The sequence below is a fragment of the Acartia tonsa genome, chromosome 10, assembly GCF_053477335.1.
Source record: "Acartia tonsa isolate MP-2025a chromosome 10, ASM5347733v1, whole genome shotgun sequence".
NCBI lineage: Eukaryota > Metazoa > Arthropoda > Copepoda > Calanoida > Acartiidae > Acartia > Acartia tonsa.
The window spans coordinates 18,470,888-18,489,569 of record NC_137269.1 but is presented as its reverse complement, the minus strand read 5'-3'; the positions used below and the strand labels follow the sequence as shown (position 1 = coordinate 18,489,569).

At 31.9% G+C, this 18,682-nt stretch overlaps 2 protein-coding genes across 4 annotated transcripts; both read right to left on the bottom strand.

The window, feature by feature from the left end:
• Nucleotides 1-412: 412 nt before the first annotated feature.
• On the bottom strand, nt 413-8,999 carry LOC145329587 (uncharacterized). 2 transcript variants are annotated; one of them, XM_080173868.1, is made up of 16 exons: nt 8,857-8,999; nt 8,073-8,094; nt 7,698-7,727; nt 7,105-7,172; nt 6,701-6,767; nt 5,568-5,584; nt 4,514-4,589; nt 4,239-4,287; nt 3,711-3,777; nt 3,379-3,451; nt 3,234-3,293; nt 2,938-2,999; nt 2,489-2,566; nt 1,868-1,935; nt 1,122-1,260; nt 413-605 (listed from the first exon to the last, which is right to left on the bottom strand). In XM_080173868.1, the coding sequence occupies exons 1-16, from the start codon at nt 8,944-8,946 to the stop codon at nt 510-512; spliced, it is 1,062 nt and encodes a 353-aa protein (XP_080029994.1). In that variant the 5' UTR covers nt 8,947-8,999; the 3' UTR covers nt 413-509. The 2 variants fall into 2 exon arrangements, with proteins under 2 accessions (XP_080029994.1, XP_080029995.1); XM_080173869.1 differs by having other exon boundaries at nt 7,698-7,724.
• A 424-nt stretch (nt 9,000-9,423) lies between these two features.
• LOC145329584 (AB hydrolase superfamily protein YfhM-like) lies at nt 9,424-17,278 on the bottom strand. 2 transcript variants are annotated; one of them, XM_080173864.1, is made up of 11 exons: nt 16,770-17,278; nt 15,813-15,869; nt 13,759-13,890; nt 12,808-12,938; nt 12,332-12,407; nt 12,044-12,145; nt 11,402-11,486; nt 10,979-11,036; nt 10,812-10,902; nt 10,383-10,453; nt 9,424-9,696 (listed from the first exon to the last, which is right to left on the bottom strand). In XM_080173864.1, exons 1-11 carry the CDS (start codon nt 16,836-16,838, stop codon nt 9,582-9,584), a joined length of 987 nt encoding a protein of 328 aa, XP_080029990.1. In that variant the 5' UTR covers nt 16,839-17,278; the 3' UTR covers nt 9,424-9,581. The 2 variants fall into 2 exon arrangements, with proteins under 2 accessions (XP_080029990.1, XP_080029989.1); XM_080173863.1 differs by lacking the exon at nt 12,044-12,145 and adding an exon at nt 11,913-12,014.
• Between the last annotated feature and the right edge of the window lie 1,404 nt (nt 17,279-18,682).

The window sequence follows — 18,682 nt, the reverse complement described above, 5'->3', positions numbered from 1 at the left end:
AAAAATTAGCCAATGAGAGGCCAGTATACACTGTAATTGACCAATGGTAAAATTCATAGTGGCATCTCCATGGCTAATTTTTTTTACGTCATAATCAGAGTCAGACACTTTTACCAGGTTCCAAAATATGACTTTTACATATTTATTTAGCAAGACACTACAAAAAGTTTGGAGCATTTTGCTTTCTTCAGATGCCGATGTAGAACTAAAATAAAAACAAAACAAAAATTTAATATTTTTTTAATATTGTGTACTTTTTGGATGGTTTTTTTAATTCAAAATTAACACGAGTGCAAACAACAGTATTGTAACGAATTTTTGCTTCTAAAAGTATTACTGGAAAATGAACAAATCATAATGATATTAATGAATTATAATTATTTTAAACTTGAATGGAAAACAAAATAGCCTATTGATATAAATTGCTTTTATTGTAAAATTAAAATATGTATTTCCTTAATAAACATAATCATTATTTAAGAAATAATTAGAATATAATATTTTTATATTTAGCAAGAATCAAGTATATCCATAGGAACTGCAACAGCAAGTCCAGAGACTCGGGAACTTGACATGTGGGCTGATTCAGTGGTCCACACGTTATACTAAAACAAGATGGTATAAAAGTCAGGAAGGGAGGGGACATTGCGCTGTTTATTACACAAGTCCCCAAAGTCTTATAGCACGTTTTCTTATTCGTGGCTTAATAATCTTGGGGACATTTATTGAATTTTGATTGGTTGGTTCAATTAGTTACATGTCCAAACGTTTCAATCACTAATTGTAATCAGCAGAAGGGTTAATTTTGTGTATCCTCATTAGGGATGTACACAAATTTAACGTCCATTGTCTTATCCCTTTACATCCCTGTATAAAAGTATTAGTACCAGTACAGGTTAAATTAAAAAAAAATTAAAGTAAATCACAAGGATGACAACATCTATGTGTAGCGAAGCTCTGAAGTATAAAATTTTAAAAAAAGATCAGCTACTAGATACACTTGAATATTTTCATAATTGATTGTACCGAGAAGTGAAGGCCGTAAGAGGGTCACCCCCCCCCCCCCCACCCTCCTCTAAAATTAAAACATAAAAAATTTTAAGTTATACCAAGTCACCTACCTCAAATTTAGCAATTTTCTTCTGAAATCCCAGCAGGCTGAATCCTCCAAATATGTGGGGAGTAAGTCTAGATTTCATTGGAATTCCAATATGTCCAGAGGCTGACCAAGGAAGTTCTCCAGATCTCCTTGCTGTTCCACTAAAATGATCAAGTTTCAGTGAATAAAAGAGCTACAATATCTAGTCAGACAGTTTGATGCCAGGTGGAACAGTTTGATGGTGGAATTGGAAAATTATGAACAATCCGCGCTTTCCCTAAAAGTACCTATTTAGCACGTAACCTCCCAAGCTCCCTCCAATATTTATAAAATCAAATGAAAACAGGAGGAGGGGGGTTTTATGCCTACCGCCTTGCTAGTAGCTCTAACCCTATGGGGCCACGCAGTACCAAATATAACCCAACATAACCTGCCCAAAATAATAAACATTAAACTACCCCCTCCTGATTTTGTTATTAATAAAAAAAAGTTGGAGGATTCAGTGCTCAATAGGCACACTGAGGGAAACCGCCGAATAATACCCCTCGCATATCTTACTAACATATTACAAGAATTTTTGGAATATACCATTAGTGGCGTGCTCAGAGTTCCGACCAGAGGTGTAAAAAAAATTAAATTTCAACTTAGATTTAGATTATATTATCTAGTGTGACTTGATTATATGTAAAGCTGGTAAAGTTCAAAGGCACTGCATGGATTACAAAATAAAGCCGACAGTTGATAAGAAATGTGTAAATGAACATGGACCTCATATCTATAATAATTGAATCAGTATGAGGAATAAACAAGGAGTCCATACCACCAATTACAGCTATCTAAAAATATATAAGAATTATTCTATCAATGAAATTAAGTAAGAGATCAAAAGAAAAATAATTTCTTGTCTTCATGGTTTTTTAAGGCTATTCAGTTACTGTTGGGTCCCAGGAAAGATTTTTTTCTGCTTGGTAGGAGGGTAGCTACGTCCTTTCTAAGAAACAAATCGACAAAATTCAATCTCCCCCCCCCCAAAAAAAAAAAAAAAATGCTTTTTACTTTTTATATGAACAAGAGAGTGAGATGGTCCTCTTCCAAGTTCCTCCTCTCCTAGTGCCTCTGGTGGTAAGGGGAGTAACAGATAGTTTACAGGACAAAGGCTAATAAATTGTTGTACTTCCCCAATGATGATACACAAAAGTAACCCTTCTGTAGATTACAATTAGTGGTTTAAACGTTTGTACACTCAACTTTATAAACCAACCAAAAGAAGTCACCAAAGTTGTTGAGCCAACGAATAAAAAAACGTTATTGAAAAATTTGGGAACTAGTGAAATAAACAGCCCATTGTCAATTCCCTAACTGTATTGTTGTTTTGTTACTTGATACTACCTGTCCTGCGCCAGTTGGATCTTCAAAGTATTGGCAGTTAAGTCCCCATCTTGGAACCTCTACACTCCAGTTTCCTGCCTAATTTAGAAATGTGTAATATTAGATAAAGATTTTTTTTTGCAATTTCATTACATAAAATTTAAGGTATTTATAAAAATTCTTAGGTAAATAAATCTATAAATTTAGATATATAACCAGTATAAATTGTTGGGGACCTTTTTCGTCTATACTTGGCTGTGTTAATATTCGCGACGCTATTGGTCGATTTTCCAAAGACCAAATTGAAAGGGTACTCGGGGTGAGGAAAACCAGTTATTTAACCCTTTCCCCCTCTATTGTATATTTCTACTACTAGGTACATGCTTATTTTTTGTTCGAATCTCGAATCTTAAGTCAATTAAAAAGGAGCAGCAGCTATAAAAAAAATATTTTTATAGTGTCATTTTAACCTGAATTTCTCCAGTAAGAGGATCTATGATTTCCACAGATGTTAAGACTTCCTCATTTCTTCCTGAAAATAGAACCATATTTTCCTTTAAACAAGACTTATTTTCCATGAAAGCAAAAAATTAAAGATTGAAAATAAGGACTTTTTATATTTTGAAACTAAAGCAGTATTTTTAATGTTTCGGGGCCTTCTTTAAAATTTAAACAAAAAGACTCATTTTCAAACATTTAGCATGTTTGTAATATGACTGAGATTCTTGAATTGATTACTATGGTTTTAAAGATTTGTTGACAATACCTGCGATTACAAAAATCTTCTTAAGATCTTGATGGTAAACAGCACAATGGCCATATCTTTCTAAATAGAATATAATTTAACAATCAATCAAAAAAGTACTTCCTACAAATACAGAAAACTTTTCTTTTAAAGATAATTAATCAACCTGTAATCAAATTATTTTTCTGGGTCCATTCCCATTCTATTTCTCCATTTTCTTGCAGTTTTGGAGTTAGCACCTACAACGTTATATTATATTAAGATTTACAAAAATATTGCTATGAAAAAAAAAATATTTTGAGTTTTGAAGGAAATGTTTTAGTTGTCATCAAGTTTATTTACTAATCTCACATGAACATGAGATTTATGGTCCAGCAAATTTGGTATTATTTAGATATGTAACACCTATCAGATAAAGAACATTTTGATTGGGGAACCTTAGTCTGGGAGTTCTTACTTTTGTTTAAGAATTGCTAATTTTATTTTTAAAAAGTTTACCAAATTAAAAGGAAGAGCATTAACTCCATCGCCACCTCCAATTATCCAAAGACTCCAGGCACCAGAACTACAAACAAAATTATCAGTTTTAAACCATTTTTGGTGTTTGAAAAGGTTAAAACATCCAACACTCTTGGTCACTCTATGAAGCAGCTTATAGTGTATAATAAAAAATGACTGCATACGGCACTATAGACATTAGGCACTATAAGCTGCTTCCACTTTATTGGCTTCCAGTTCTTTACGAGTTATCCTAACCTTAATACATGTTTTACATTGTCAACACACAAAGCAAGTTCAATAATACATAAGTTCCATCACTAAGTATGTTTGTCTAAAAGAATAAATGTATTCGGGTAGTGGTGACTAATAGTTTTTATGTATTTACATGTATGTGCTAACTTTATTTCTTTGTTTTGCTTAAAATTATTTTGGTTTACTGTTGTCTGATTTTGAATATTTTTTTTCCTGGATGTTATTATCCTTGTTATTTTGCGTGTTGTGACCGTATAAATTTGTACAACTTACTCGTCTTGAATGGGAACACCAACACCACCACTGGAAGCAACAGGCATGTCTAAAATAAAATCATCACGTTTTTTCAGTTTTTAAGCGGAAAAAAACACTTCAAAAACCTTTGATATGTTTCTCATTTTATGAAACTGTACATCTGTTTAAGTAAATCACTATTATATATCATATGATGGTCAGGATAAGTATACAAAGTTTGTGCATATCCTTAACTAAAAGACATGTTTTTTCTTTTGGTAATTAACATGAAAACACCCTAAAGGTCATCATACCTGTAACATGTGTCCATTCCATTGTACATTGGTTATACTGCCAACATCTGGTCTCTACAATATCATCTGCCCAGTTCTACATATATCAGAGAGTGGGGAGAGGGGACAATTGACTGTATTAAAATGGATACTGCCCCTTAAAGTTTATGAAACAATCTGTCGTATAGGATTTGATCAGGATTGAATTACAGTTTCCATCAATGTTTATATCTACATACAAAAGGGATAATTTGTTCATCATAATGAGGTGTAGGGGAGATAATTTATCACCCATTGTTCTATCCCTTTACCCCATTCTAAATATTTACAATTAGATACCCAAAGAAGCACGACCAAGGGAAGGGAGTAAAAATATCCAACCCCCCCCCCCCCCCCTCCTACCCAACTAATTTTTCCAAGTTAATAATAAAACAAGGATGACAACATCCATAAAAGCGAAGCACTGAAACGGTAGAACAAACGGACATTAACACTTGTATAGTGTCAGAACTGAATAATCATAATATAAATGTATAAGAGTCAAAGCAAAATTGTAAGTATATTTGTTAAAAAACTGCTTGATTCAGGATAATTTTTATGGACATACTTACATTTTTAGGACTTGATTATAGAGTTGCTTCGCTTATTACATTATACTTTGTTGTCCCATGAATCAATATACCAAAAATCATATCAATCCGATGATTAGATCACATAAAAATTTTTTGTTAAAAAAGTAAAAAAATCAACATGTTTAAAATGGACGTACGGACATTTTGGTGATGATTATAGAGTTGCTACGCTTACTAAATAGCAACTAACAATCAAAGGAATCACCATGCAAAATTTGAAATCGATAGGACAATTCTAACATGCCTAAATCAACAAAAAAAGCTATCCGTTACGGACGGACGGGCCGACCCTAATTATAGAAAAGCTTCGCTTTTAAAAACATAAATGAACTAATACTTTCACTGATAAGTAGAGCCCACTTAATTAAGCCGTTTAAGAAATTTATAGGACAAACAAAGAAGACAAGTTACCTTTCTTGATTTGAATATTTTGAAAAAGTTACCTTTCCTCCACAAATAACTAAAAAAAAAAAGTTTCAAAAATACTTTAAAACATCTAGAAACAAAAAAAGAGGGGTTATTTACAGAGAAGCAGACGTCAATTTTTCTCTCAAGTAAATTATGGGAAAAGGGTTCAGATCTCGGTCTAAAACAAAAATTGTACTCACTGCTTTGTGTTAGATCAACGGAATTTATAGTAAGAGAATTCCTTGAAGGCATAATCCTATTTTATAAAGTAGTAAGATTTTTTGTGTGTAGCGAAGGATCTTTCTATCCTCTAAACCGATATTGTTCTCCTTTACAGTGACGCTTGTTTTAGGTCCAGGGAAGGTTTTTAATTTTTTGGGGGAAAGGGTATCTCCACCCTCCCAATAAAATAACCCCCCCTCCACAACAAAAAAACTTTTTCTATTAAAGATAGCTTCTCTAAAAAATCTGAAAATAGAAATGACGCAAATAAGTACAACATTTACGCAAATTTATGATCAATTTTCGTGTTCTTTTGAAAATGCAACATATAATGATAGCTATAAAAACAATTTTCAAGCATAACTTTTATCTTATTAGGATAACAATTAAATAAGAAAAATATTGATACCATATAAAATTCGTGATCAAACACCTAATTGAAAAAAATGCAAGACATAGCTTTTATTTTAAGAAAGACTAGGGGCAACGAACGCCTCCAAGAAGCCTCTAGGTGTTCTTTAGGTGGGAGGGGGATAAGTCAACCGCCCTTCTACTTTTTAATTTGAGTTTTAATAAGAAATATTCAGAAAAAAATTTGGGGGGGGGATTTTAAATTGGGAGAGTAGAGATACGCTCTCCCAAAATAGTTAAAAACCTTCCCTGTACCTAAAAAAAGCTTAATTGCAAAGGAAAACCAAACAGATGTCATTTTTCAACAATTTTATAAAAAAAAACATTGGCGCACTTGTATAAACACCTTATCACATAATAGATAATCCAGAATTATCCACTTCAAAGGGAATGTAGAAAGAGAGGGGGTAAATCAAGTTTAAAGATATCTGAAAATAGTTATGATCACCATCATCAACCATTTCTATTAAAACTCAAATTGAAAGGGGGGAGGGTCCTATGGGCGTAGCCGCTAGTTGTAAATAAAAACATTTACCTACTCCAATTTGAGGACCAGCATAAAATCCATACGGGGCATCTATCAAGTAGGGATAGTCTCCAATCTTGATAAAAAATATCAATAACATTAATTTGCCGTGAAGTTTGTTTTATTTTTGGATACTTTATCTGTAGTAGGGATATTTTGTTGATCATCAACGTGGGTGTTACATCATTTTATTGTCCATTGTCTAATGGAATGACCATAGAGGTAGCGCCATGTCCAAACTATGGCGAAGCTGTTTACAGCGCCTATAAAAAGGGACCAGTGATAGGCCAATATACATACTAAATTTCCAATGGCAGACCAGTATAATTAAATTGAACAATGGTAGGCCAGTATTACGTCATTTTTAAAAGCACTAAAAGCTTCAACTACAGCGAATAGAAATAAAAATTAACCTGGACAAATTCCTCGCCAAAGAATATTTCTCCATCACTCCTCCATCCAATTATATTAGAGCCGCCAACTTAAAAATTATAATTTTTGAACTTTTTGCGATGCTGTACGTATTGGTGCAAAAAATGGGGACAATTTTTAAATTGATTTGACGGGGCTGTTTATTTACGTCACAAGTGAGGGGAAAGAAAAGGGAAGGAGGAAAGAAAACCCCTAGAAAAGAGATGGGGGTATGACGTCACACGCCAAAACAATTTGAAATTTGTCCCCATTTTTTGCACCAATACGTACAGCATCACTTTTTGCACAATGATAAATATTTTGTTAAAATTGATTAACGAGAAGTGGCGAGGATTTTAAAAGGGGGATAAACTCGAAATGTCTGACACTACCCCCACGATTTAGGACAACCCCCTTAAACAAAAATTGAGAGGGATGTACTGGAGTTTGAGTTTTAGGGAGGTGCATTACAGACAACAAGAGGGGTATAATTCTATTGTTAGAGGGGTGCGTATAATTTTTTTACATCCCCCTTCTGCATACCTTTGTTATCGAGTATATATAAATCTAAAAGCAAAATTATTTTTAAAAGTACCTAACAAAGCCACCTGATCAACACAGCTCCTAATTTTGTAAGTCATTTGAATAAGTTTAGGAAAAATATTTATTTATGTGGTTACATGTTTAACATTTCTGTTTTCAAAAGAAGAAAAAACGACAGTACATTATAGTTCTTTTCGTTAATTTAGGCATTCAAGAAACATTTTAGAAAGGTCAAGATTTCAATAACTACTGAACCGATTGTGCTCCTCTTTTAAAAAAATCTTCATGTAAATCACGGAATGATTTACGGCTATTTTAACCCCCCCCCCCCTCTTTTCCATTCGAATACATAGCTTTAGATTCATAAGAGCGCAGTCATTTTTATTTATTCAATATACGATTTTTTAAGCTTATAAAATGACTTTCCCATCACCAGAGTCGGACTCAATCTAAAACAGAAATAGGAGTATAAAGAAAACGAAGTAGCGGGTTTCGTCATATTCTCATAGTAGCTTCTGATAGGTGGTTTTAGGTTAGGTAAAGTTAATGAATGCCCTGTAGGGTTAGAGCCCCCCCCCCCCCGCAGGGGCTAGAAATAGGAAAAAAGCTACTGTGAAAATATGACGAACCCGCTACTTCATTTTCTGTTCACGATCCCACAAATATTAGTTAAACAAGGACAATTTTGTTTGATCGTAGCCTAGCATTACCAGTATGATTAATTAATGTTGTGATTATTTCTATGCAATTCATGCAATAGTACGTTCGAAATAAAATTACTCTAATTATAGAGTAGCTCCATCCACTACTAAAAACGCTTGTTTTATTGATCGCGGCAGTTGCTTAGTTGCGGCATATTTATGGTTCCATGACAAACGATTAAGTTGATTAATTGTTTCTATACAGGTTAGGTTGGATCAAAATATGAATAAAAATATACGCAGTGGCTAGGCATTTATAAAACATATATGATGGTCTAAACTAGGTTAGGTTAGGTGTTCCCTCCGACGTTTGTCTACTCCGACTTAAGTCCACTCCGAAGTTTGTCTACTCTGACGTTTGTCACTCCTGCATTTGTCCTAGGGACCTTATTTATAAAATATGTTTCTATGCATGTATAAATTTTAAAAATAAATGCGCCTAAACATTTTATTTTACATTGAGTATGACAGTTGCTTAAGATCTCTGATTTTATTAAATATGCAATATACCTCCGAAACTCCGCAATCACCAACGGCTCTGACACCCAACACAGAACAAAGAAATAAAAAAATAACTTGATTCATATTCTTTAAATTCATTTGATATCACCTAATTAACAACTACTTGTACTATGCCTATAATTTTATATAATGAAGCATCAATTCTATATATTCTTTAATCTGGCGTTTTTAAAAGATAAGAGTTTATGTTTTATTCAGGGAGGGGAGGCATACACTAGTCCCCAAAGTTTGTTATAACGCTTTTTTATTCGTTGTCTTAACTCTTTTGGGGACTTTAATAAATTGTGATTGGTTGGTTCATTAAGTTCAAACGTTTCAACAGCTAATTCTAATCTATAGAAGGGGTAATTTTGTGCATTATCATTAGGAATCTATATCAATATACATTGACCATTTTCTTATCCCTTTCGATCCTTGTGATTTATTACATAATGTTTGCTTGTTGAGAATAATTTTGAAATTTGAATGTCGCTTCTTCAGATCTGTCATTGTAATAAAGAATAATTTATTTCATGCATTTAACTTAAAATTCATAAATAAATAAATATGATTAAAAAAAGAATTAAGTTTATTTAATAAAAAACATAAGAAATGCACGCTTTCGAAAAAATATCTATATAATAAAGATTTACAAAAAATATTTATTTCAAATTTTAATTATTGTAATTGTAATATTAAGAAGTAAGACAAAAATGCAAATGATGTACAAAAGTTTATTCATGTTGGTTGATAAATTCTTGTATTTTGTCACAGACCACCTCAGGGGCCTGATGCTGTATCCAATGAGAAACATCAGGAACTAGTTCTAACTTGTGATTGGTGCAATATCTAAAAATATTACCAAATAAGTTTATTTTTAAGTAGCGAGGCCTCTTGAAAATTCTGTCCGTCAGTCCGTCTATAATGCTATGGGGGAATTATGATTTTCTCGCCTGCTATTAGAGATATAAAGCTAAATTTTTCAGTGAAGATCGATTCCTATGACACATGCGCATCTAGTCTATATTGTTTTGTCCGTCTGTCTGATGGTCATGCTTCAAAAGACATGAACCTTATCTTTTAAAGGTTTCCCAATTTTATTTAAGTTTTTGCATATTCTCTTATTTTCTTTTCTTTGTTATGACATCTGAACATCTATTCTATAATGCACTTTGTAATTTATACATTCCATAATTTTATCTGCTTCTATACTTGTTGTCATCCTTGTTCTTAATTGTAATAAGTTTTAATAGCCAGACAAAGAATCTGATGAGATTAACAAAATATCCTAGATTAGTCCAATACAGAAGCAAAATTGCAACAATTAAGAAAACTGACAAACCCCAAACTGTCCCAGTTTTGTGCAAGACGATTCCAGTTACGTCATATACGTTTCGGGAAAGAAAAAGGGAAGGGTAGAAAAGGAAAGAGATTTTCTTCCCCCCTTCCCTTTTTATATGACGTCACAGGAATCGTCTTGCTCAAAACTGGGACAGTTTGGGGTTTGTCTTTTTAGCAACTCTGGAAAATCTTACTTGGCTGATCCCTTAGCTGCCGCCACTGACAAATATTTATCCGCAGTTCCAAACAGAGACATCACAGGCACCTAAAATTACAGGTTGGGATGTAATCCTTTTCAATTTAGTAGTAAGTTGTCTGTGTGTATAAATCCAGTAATACCTATAATGACTTTACTAATTATCTTCAATTTTTAATTTTTTCACCCCTAGTTCTAAAATTAATAAAGTAAATTGTCTTGTGTTTATTTTTAATGAAAGATCTCACTAACCGCTGGACCAATTTGGTACTATTTCTAAAGAAATCTTTGTAAAGGGGAATTAAGTTAAACAACCAATAATAAACTTCCTGGTAAAAGATTTTTCCTCTGTAATTTTTTTTTCTTCATGACTTTCATGACTTTAAACTGAAAAATAAAGTTTTGAAATGAAACAAAATGAAATTACCTGAATATTTTTGAGTCCTTTGGCATATGGCTCCATTGATTTTTTGTTAAAAAGCGTAGATCTAACAGCTGAACGGTAGTAGTTGATGGTTCTAAATTTAAGTAAACATTATTTTTAAGCAGCTTTTATTTTGAAAAAAATTAAAATTATTGCATAATCTATTGTACCTGTTCCAAGTTGTGAATTCACTAAAAGTATATTTGTAGCTGTTAATCAATTCTTCATCTAAAATCAATTACATTTTTCAAGTATTTCATTAAAACAATTTGTAAAAGTACATATTTAAGGAATAATAAAGTTGTTTTTGAATTATGCCGCCTTCTTCTGTGAATTGAAATGTTAAGTATAAAGAGTTTTCATAGACATGACGAGGGTCATCTTATAATCAAGGAGAGGGGGGGGATTTTAAATTAAAGCACAAGATCTTAATATTAGGATCAAAAACTAGTAGTGTTCAAATTTTTCAACCAATAATTTTAATCTACAGAAGGGGTAATTTTTTCATAATCGTTGGGAATGTACATCGATTTATTATCCATTGCCGTCAATCAATAATAAACAACTCCAGTCTAAAATAAAGAAAAATGTACCTTTCTCCAAACCGGCATCTTTGAAAAATTTGTTGAAACAATTTCTGTCATTCTTCATCATCATATACTCAGGCAGAACAGGCAACTATTTAAATACAGAATACACCAATACTCTTACAAAAATTCTTTAAAAACATATGAAAATCAGATAAGATGGACCAATTTAAGCACAGAAAAACAAACAGACACTTTAACACTTTGACACAAAGACTACTTCAAGAGCATAAATTGGCATTTCAAATATATACCTTTATTTATAATTAATGATCACTAAAGATTAAAAAAAAATATATATATAGATGGATAAATTATTTCTTGGATCTTACACCAAATTTTCATGTTCTCTAATAAAGGGAAGAACGCAGAAGGCTTAAATAATGATTCCCCCCTGCTATCTCACCTCATAATTTATGAACGAACTGACCAATAAATGAATTCCCTGTTAGCTAGTTAAATTTACGAAAATTTCCCACTGTCATTTAATTAAATGCTATTCATGTATGAATCATACCTGGAACATCATAATATACCAGGATTTAAGACGTTGCTCCCAGGAGGATTGTTGTTGAACTCTCAGAGAAATAGGATGTGGAATGTTACAGGCAGAGTAGCTCTGATAATTAAATAAAAGTAAAATTCTACCTGGAAAAATAAAATGTACCAGGATTTTAATCTTTGCTCCCAAGATCCGTTTTGTTGATCTCTAAGTGAGGTCACGTGAGGCATATTACAGGCAATGTAGCTCTAAAACCATTTTTATATTGAGAAAACTGGAATTTTAAAAATAAATAATTAAAGTAGATTATGAAAATAATTGTAAATGTTATTTTTCATCTTACATATAAAATTCAATGTAGAGAATTAAAAAAACTTCTAAAATGTATAGAACAATGTTAATTTGAAGGGCAAAAAATCCGCGAATTTATTTACCTTTACCATGCCAGGATATGTGCCAGCAAAGTACCAGGACACTGCTCCTCCCCAGTCATGACCAACAAGATGGAAACTAGAAATATACATTCATATAGTAGTTAGATAGATAGATAGAAGTTGTAGATCAGTGAATAACTTCATATATAGTAATAGAAAGATAGAAAGCTAATGTTTAAAAATATTTGGATGCTAATACTTTAAATACTGTAGTACGATTTGTGTCTACTAAAATGTCTTAAACGGCCGTAGCGAATGTTCCACAGTTTTCAGGCAAGATAAGTATAGATCCAGGAGAGGTTTTAAGCTATTTATGGGGGGAGCTATCATATACCACCCTCTAACAGCTATGATTTAAATAAAATTACTACTCTCAAATAAATATGTTATAATAAAAAATAAATTTGGGATAACACCTTTCTACCCTTTATACTGAAAACACTGGATAGAATTGTCCTACTAATTTCAATTCTTACTTTGGTTTATTGACATGGTCAGCAAGATTTTTCAAATCCTCAACCATGTTGCCAATAAAATAGTTGGAGACTCCGGCTGGTTTGTCTGACTCAGAATATCCTCGCATGTCAAGGGCCACAACATGATAGTTCTACAATATCAAAATAGCTGGAATCACAAACAAATATCTTTCATTGAATTATCGATCTAACTATGAAATTTTTCAACAATTATAGAATTTTCACTCAATGTATACTGGGTTATTTTTAATACAAAGTATAATGATGTTTGTCAGTCTATATATCTCAAGAAAAAGACCATAGTGTACTTAGATTTTCACGTTTTCCTTACTAATTGAGGTTAATATCCCTAAAAATGCCTCTTAGTGTGTAGCTGTGTTTAGTGCCCTAGGAAAATGGGGATAGATGTCACAGCTTTTGGCCTACCCATTCTATTGACGTCATAGTAGAGGGAAAGAGAGAGGGAAAAGGGAAAGAAACCCCCTAGAAAAGAGATGGGGTATAGGGTATTTCCTGACGTCTATTATAGACAGCTCTTCTTAGTGCGCGAAAACGGTCACTTTCTTTGTCGGTCTGTCTGTTATGCTTCAAAAGACCACTATACATTTTTTAAAGGTTTCGTGATTTATTTTATCAAGTTTAATGCTTATTTTAATGTCAATGCACTATAGTTCATTTTTTCTGCATGTCTATCCATAATATTTGAGCTTCGCTTCATATGGATGTGGGCATCCTTGTTTACTATTTACTATCCTATTATAAAAAGTAGTAAGATATTTTTGTCTGAAGTCTAAGATCTCAATAACTACTGAACCGATTGCGTTTCAGCTAAGCTTCTCATTGGTTTTGTGATGGTTTTAGGCTATTTTTTCTTCAGATATATTGGGCTTGGGATGGTTTTAAGTTTTTTGTTCTAGCTACTATAAGCTATGGGCGTAGCTTCTAGTTTACCTTATTGAAGAACTTGATCTGATGTTTCCAGGTGTACCAAAAGTCAGGAAATCCATGCACAAACATGATCAGAGGCTTGCTTGGGTCTCCAGATTCAACATAGTGAATCTTTACACCTCCAGATTTGAAAAACTAAAAAAAGACATAGACATAATAATATTTACTTGTAAATATTAATTAATTGTAATGTTAATTTCTAGATTACTCAGCAATAAGAACATTAAAAAGAAGGAAAACAAATAGACTATGAAATATCGATGTTCCATTTAACTAAGACTGAAAAATATTTAGTTCCCATGACTTTGGGATATCAAATGTAATACCGTACATAATTTGCAAAGATCAAACAAAAAGCCATTTTAGATCATCTTTTTTATTTTTGTAAAAGAATCTAGTAATTGGTAGCAAAAAAAAAATAAAAAAAATTAAAGATTTAGGGATAAAAAAGAGTAAGGAAGAGCTATATACAGCATGACCCTCGAAAAAGTATTTTTAAGCATCTGCAGCCTTTATTTCTCAATAAAATATTAAAAGATTCATATGTACTTGTTCTCTATAATTTTCTACATCAAAGGATATCAAAATATTTTTTTTACATCAATTAACAGCCGGGATTTTTAAAGCCAACAAAGTTTGGAAAAAGTGCTTGAGAAACTGGATATTACTAAATATTTCTTAGTTTTTTATTAGTATATTACTTTTTATCAACCAGTTAAAAAACAAATAAGAAAGAAGAGCAAGTTTACAATTGATACATTTTTTATTGCATTAAAAAACGTTACTTTTACATAAAAAAAAACTACTTTTCAAATTTTACTGAATACATTTTTCTTATAACCATTTTCCCTCAAATCTTATAATATCTCCCACTAATTAATATGACCTTAAATAAACCCCTCCCCAATTTATGCTCATTACCAGAAGGATTAGCGCAACCTTTACCAATAAATTCACGCCCACTCATCAAATTAATCTAAGACACATAAAAATCATTTAAATTGTTAAATGTTTAACAGTTAGGGAGTTGAATCCATTTTTATAGAAGCAGAAATATAATCTATGATTATGGTTTGGACCCTCTAAAACTGTAATCTACCTTTCTCCTTTCCCCTCTCTTGGTGAAGATATCTTCAACGCCGATACGATTTTTGAAATATAAGATTCTACTTTCCCTTCTCTTGGTGAAGATATCTTCAACGCCGATACGATTTTTGAAATATAAGATTCCACTTTCCCCTCTCTTGGTGAAGATATCTTCAACGCCAATACGATTTTTGAAATTTAAGATTCCACTTTTGCCTCTCTTGGTGAAGATATCTTTAACAAGAGAGACAAAAGTGGAATCTTATATTTCAAAAATCGTATCGGCGTTGAAGATATCTTCACCAAGAGAGGGGAAAGTGGAAGGGTAGATTACAGTTTTAGAGGGTCCAAACCATAATCATAGATTATATTTCTGCTTCTATAAAAATGGATTCAACTCCCTAACTGTTTAATAAAAGTTTGTAGCTGTAACTTTTTGGTTTTTAACTTATTTTGATAAAATAAAAAGTGTTTGATTTCTGTTTATGTAAACTTTCAATTTGCTACTATTTTTTATAGGATTTCTTTCTGTAAGGGTGTTTTTGCAATTTACACTAATCTAAAAATGCCTTTTAGAGCAAGTGAAAAAAGTGCTTTCAGCATGAAATAAATTTCTTGGAAACATCTTTATATAAATTTTATAAAAAGTATTGAAATTATGAGGAAAACACGTCATTTCACTTTTAAAAAACATTTTTCTTGAAAAGTTACTTTTTCCTCAGCCACTTTTTCAAAACTTTGGCTCTAAAAATCTCAGCTGTTAATTGATGTAAAAAAAAATATTTTTATATCTACTTATGTGGAAATCTACAGAGAACAAGGACATATACATTTTTTGATAATTCATTGAGAAATATGGGCTGCAGATGCTTAAAAATACTTTTTCGAGGGTCATGCTGTATATGAAATAGGCTTTGTTGTGTTAAAATAAATATATTATAAGGTTAAATGTGTTACATACAATCAGATACCTTGTGAACTCCAAGTGAGGGATCATCCAGGCCTTTTGGTCTAGCACGGGGTATACTCTAAACATCAAAAAATAACATTTATAGAGAGCTGCAAAATTGCCATCAATACTTTACCCACGATCGTGGCTCAACACGTAGCAGGGAGGTGATAGGTTTTAATCTCGATATAACACTTATGCTTAGTTATAGTAGGGGGATTGCCTTGGCCCTAAACAGGCGCAACTCATTACCATACAAAGGACTCTTCGACAAAGGTCGTGCAATCAAATAGTTGGTTGTCTGATTGATTTTACTTAACGTCATATCCTGGGTGCTTTAACATAAAAGGAGAGAATTGGCTCCCCTTAATTATCTTAGGTTGTTGGATCTGTAGTTAGAGTGCCATGAACAGCAGCCTCACCCGTACCATTAATACTATGTTTGTATTATGCACAAATGAAATAATAAATTATTGAGGGAAGATTTAAATTGTAGAAATACCATGCATTGAAAGTTTTCTTAACAAACAAATGTCTACAATTTATTTTGGCACCCCTAAATAGGCCATATCTCAATTTATTTATATTTCAATTAAAACACATTTAGGTTAAATGCAGTGCATGGAAGCATTGCAGGTTAAGTGCTCTTTACAAAAATAATCAATACAGGGCCAGTGAGGGAGGGATGGGGGGTTATTTGTGGTCTATTTTTAAGTTTGAACAATAGACAACACACACTTACACACTCCCCTCAAAGGTATAAAATAATATTATATTCAGCAATTTAATTCAAAAAAAAATTGCAGAAAAACTGGCAATTAGGTGGCGTAAACTCGTGGTTCAACTGATTTTGTGAAACTGAAGTTCGTATGAAGGAAGTGGATTGTAAGAAATATTTTACTCATAAATGTTGCCAGAATCCTGGTCACTTATCCCTGAATTTATATAATCTATGAAATTAAATATTTAAATTACTAACTTTAAAAGCCTGTAGAATCTTGTAGCCAAAGACCATAATGACAACGACTGCAATTAAAACGTATGACATATTGAGACTGCTCCAATGCTTATTCACATAAAGAGCATACTAAACTTTAAAATAAAATAAAATTGCACAAACTTTTCTTATCACTATTCAAACAATATTACATATAATAATAGGCTTTGAAGTATTACTTGACAAAGTTTAAAAAAAATTGTTTCATTACAAAAGTGAAGTGTAATTTTCATGGCACACCCAAATCATAAAAAAAACTAATATTATTTAGTTACTATTTTTTTTACACTTAATTGTATGAATACTAATAATTCTTATCACATGTACAATAACTTAAGATAATAAATTTTTAATTTTGAGGAAAATCACAATATTATTTCACTTATATAGCATAGCATTTAAACATATGAAAATGTTTTTTTTTGTTATTTAAAAGTCAAGAAAAATAACATAACTTTAAAATGAACAAAAATGATAAAAATAACCAGTTTACAGCAGACGCAATTATCTTACTAAGTCAAAAAGTGTGCACATTTTAGCCTAGAAACTAAATCTTATGTTTAGTTACTAGTACATATATAATAATATAATCATCGAAGCAGAATTAAGTTCATTGTAAACGTTGGAGAATGAGAAGTTTGGTGATATTTTTAAAGCTAAGCTTTTCTTTTATTAGAGTTGTTCAGTTAGATAGCAAAATGGCAGATATTAAAATGAAAAATTTAAAGGAATAGATTATTATACCTTAGGGATAAAGGAATAGGTCAATATTACTTTGGGATAATAAATCTTTTGATGGCAGCTGGGATATGCAATGCTTACAATATTAGATTGGTACTAACCAAATCAAAAGTATTACCCATCCCAAAACTAGTTTTGCACTGAAGACGACAAAATATTTTAAGTAGAGATCAAGGACGACATATGCTACTTTTAATGGAACATTAATAAATAAGGGCTGTAAACCCTTAACAGTTTACTATTTTTGTGGGTCATACTGTAGAATACCATACTTGGAGTACAGCTAAAAATCTATAGGGATAAGACAATGACCGATAATGAGGATACACAAAATTACACCCTCTGTAGATAACAATGAGTAATTAATTGTCCTATCGATTTTAATCTTTGCATTATGGTTCCTATAAAAAAGTTATTTACGATTCAAAAGGGTATTTTGTGATACAAATATACTAGGTGAATGAATAGAATATGTTATTTATTGTTATGCTAAAATTTCTTATCTTTAGCAAATACAAAAATATGATTATAAAAATGAATATAGGATATGCATGGATATATTGATACCTGGTAAAATTTATTTTCAATTTAGCTTGCTAATGTGTACCTCACTTATTGGCCAGTTCTTTCATCCTTAGGTGGGGGGGGGGAGGGTTATGGGGTAAAGGAGGTAAGGGGGGGTATCGTTATTTAGCCAGCTGTGAAAATAAATTTTTCAGTTTGTTCGAAAATCTGGTGCTACATCCAAGTAATAATATATGGATTATTATATACAAATAGTATACAATAAAAATCTCATCTATTGTAAGTAAAAAGTAGTACAATAGCCAAATAAATCTAAAAGGTGAAGATTCCATTTCACTTGACTAAAAGTCATCTACCCGATATTTCAATTTGTCTGTTAGTTCGTCATTCTATTTTCAATTTTGATTACAACTTTATTTATGAATCAACAGAACAAAACGGTATGGCTGAGAACCGGTAAAAATCCAGCGGAAAATAATCAGTTTCTAAGCCATACCGCAAATCGCTTATAGTTTCCAAGATAGGAGGCAGTTAAGTTATTTTTTGAAAACTAAAAATATGTGAGGCGGGTAGGTAATTTTTCAACGGTTTGAGATAGCCTCCACAAAAATAGTTAAAACTTCCCTAGA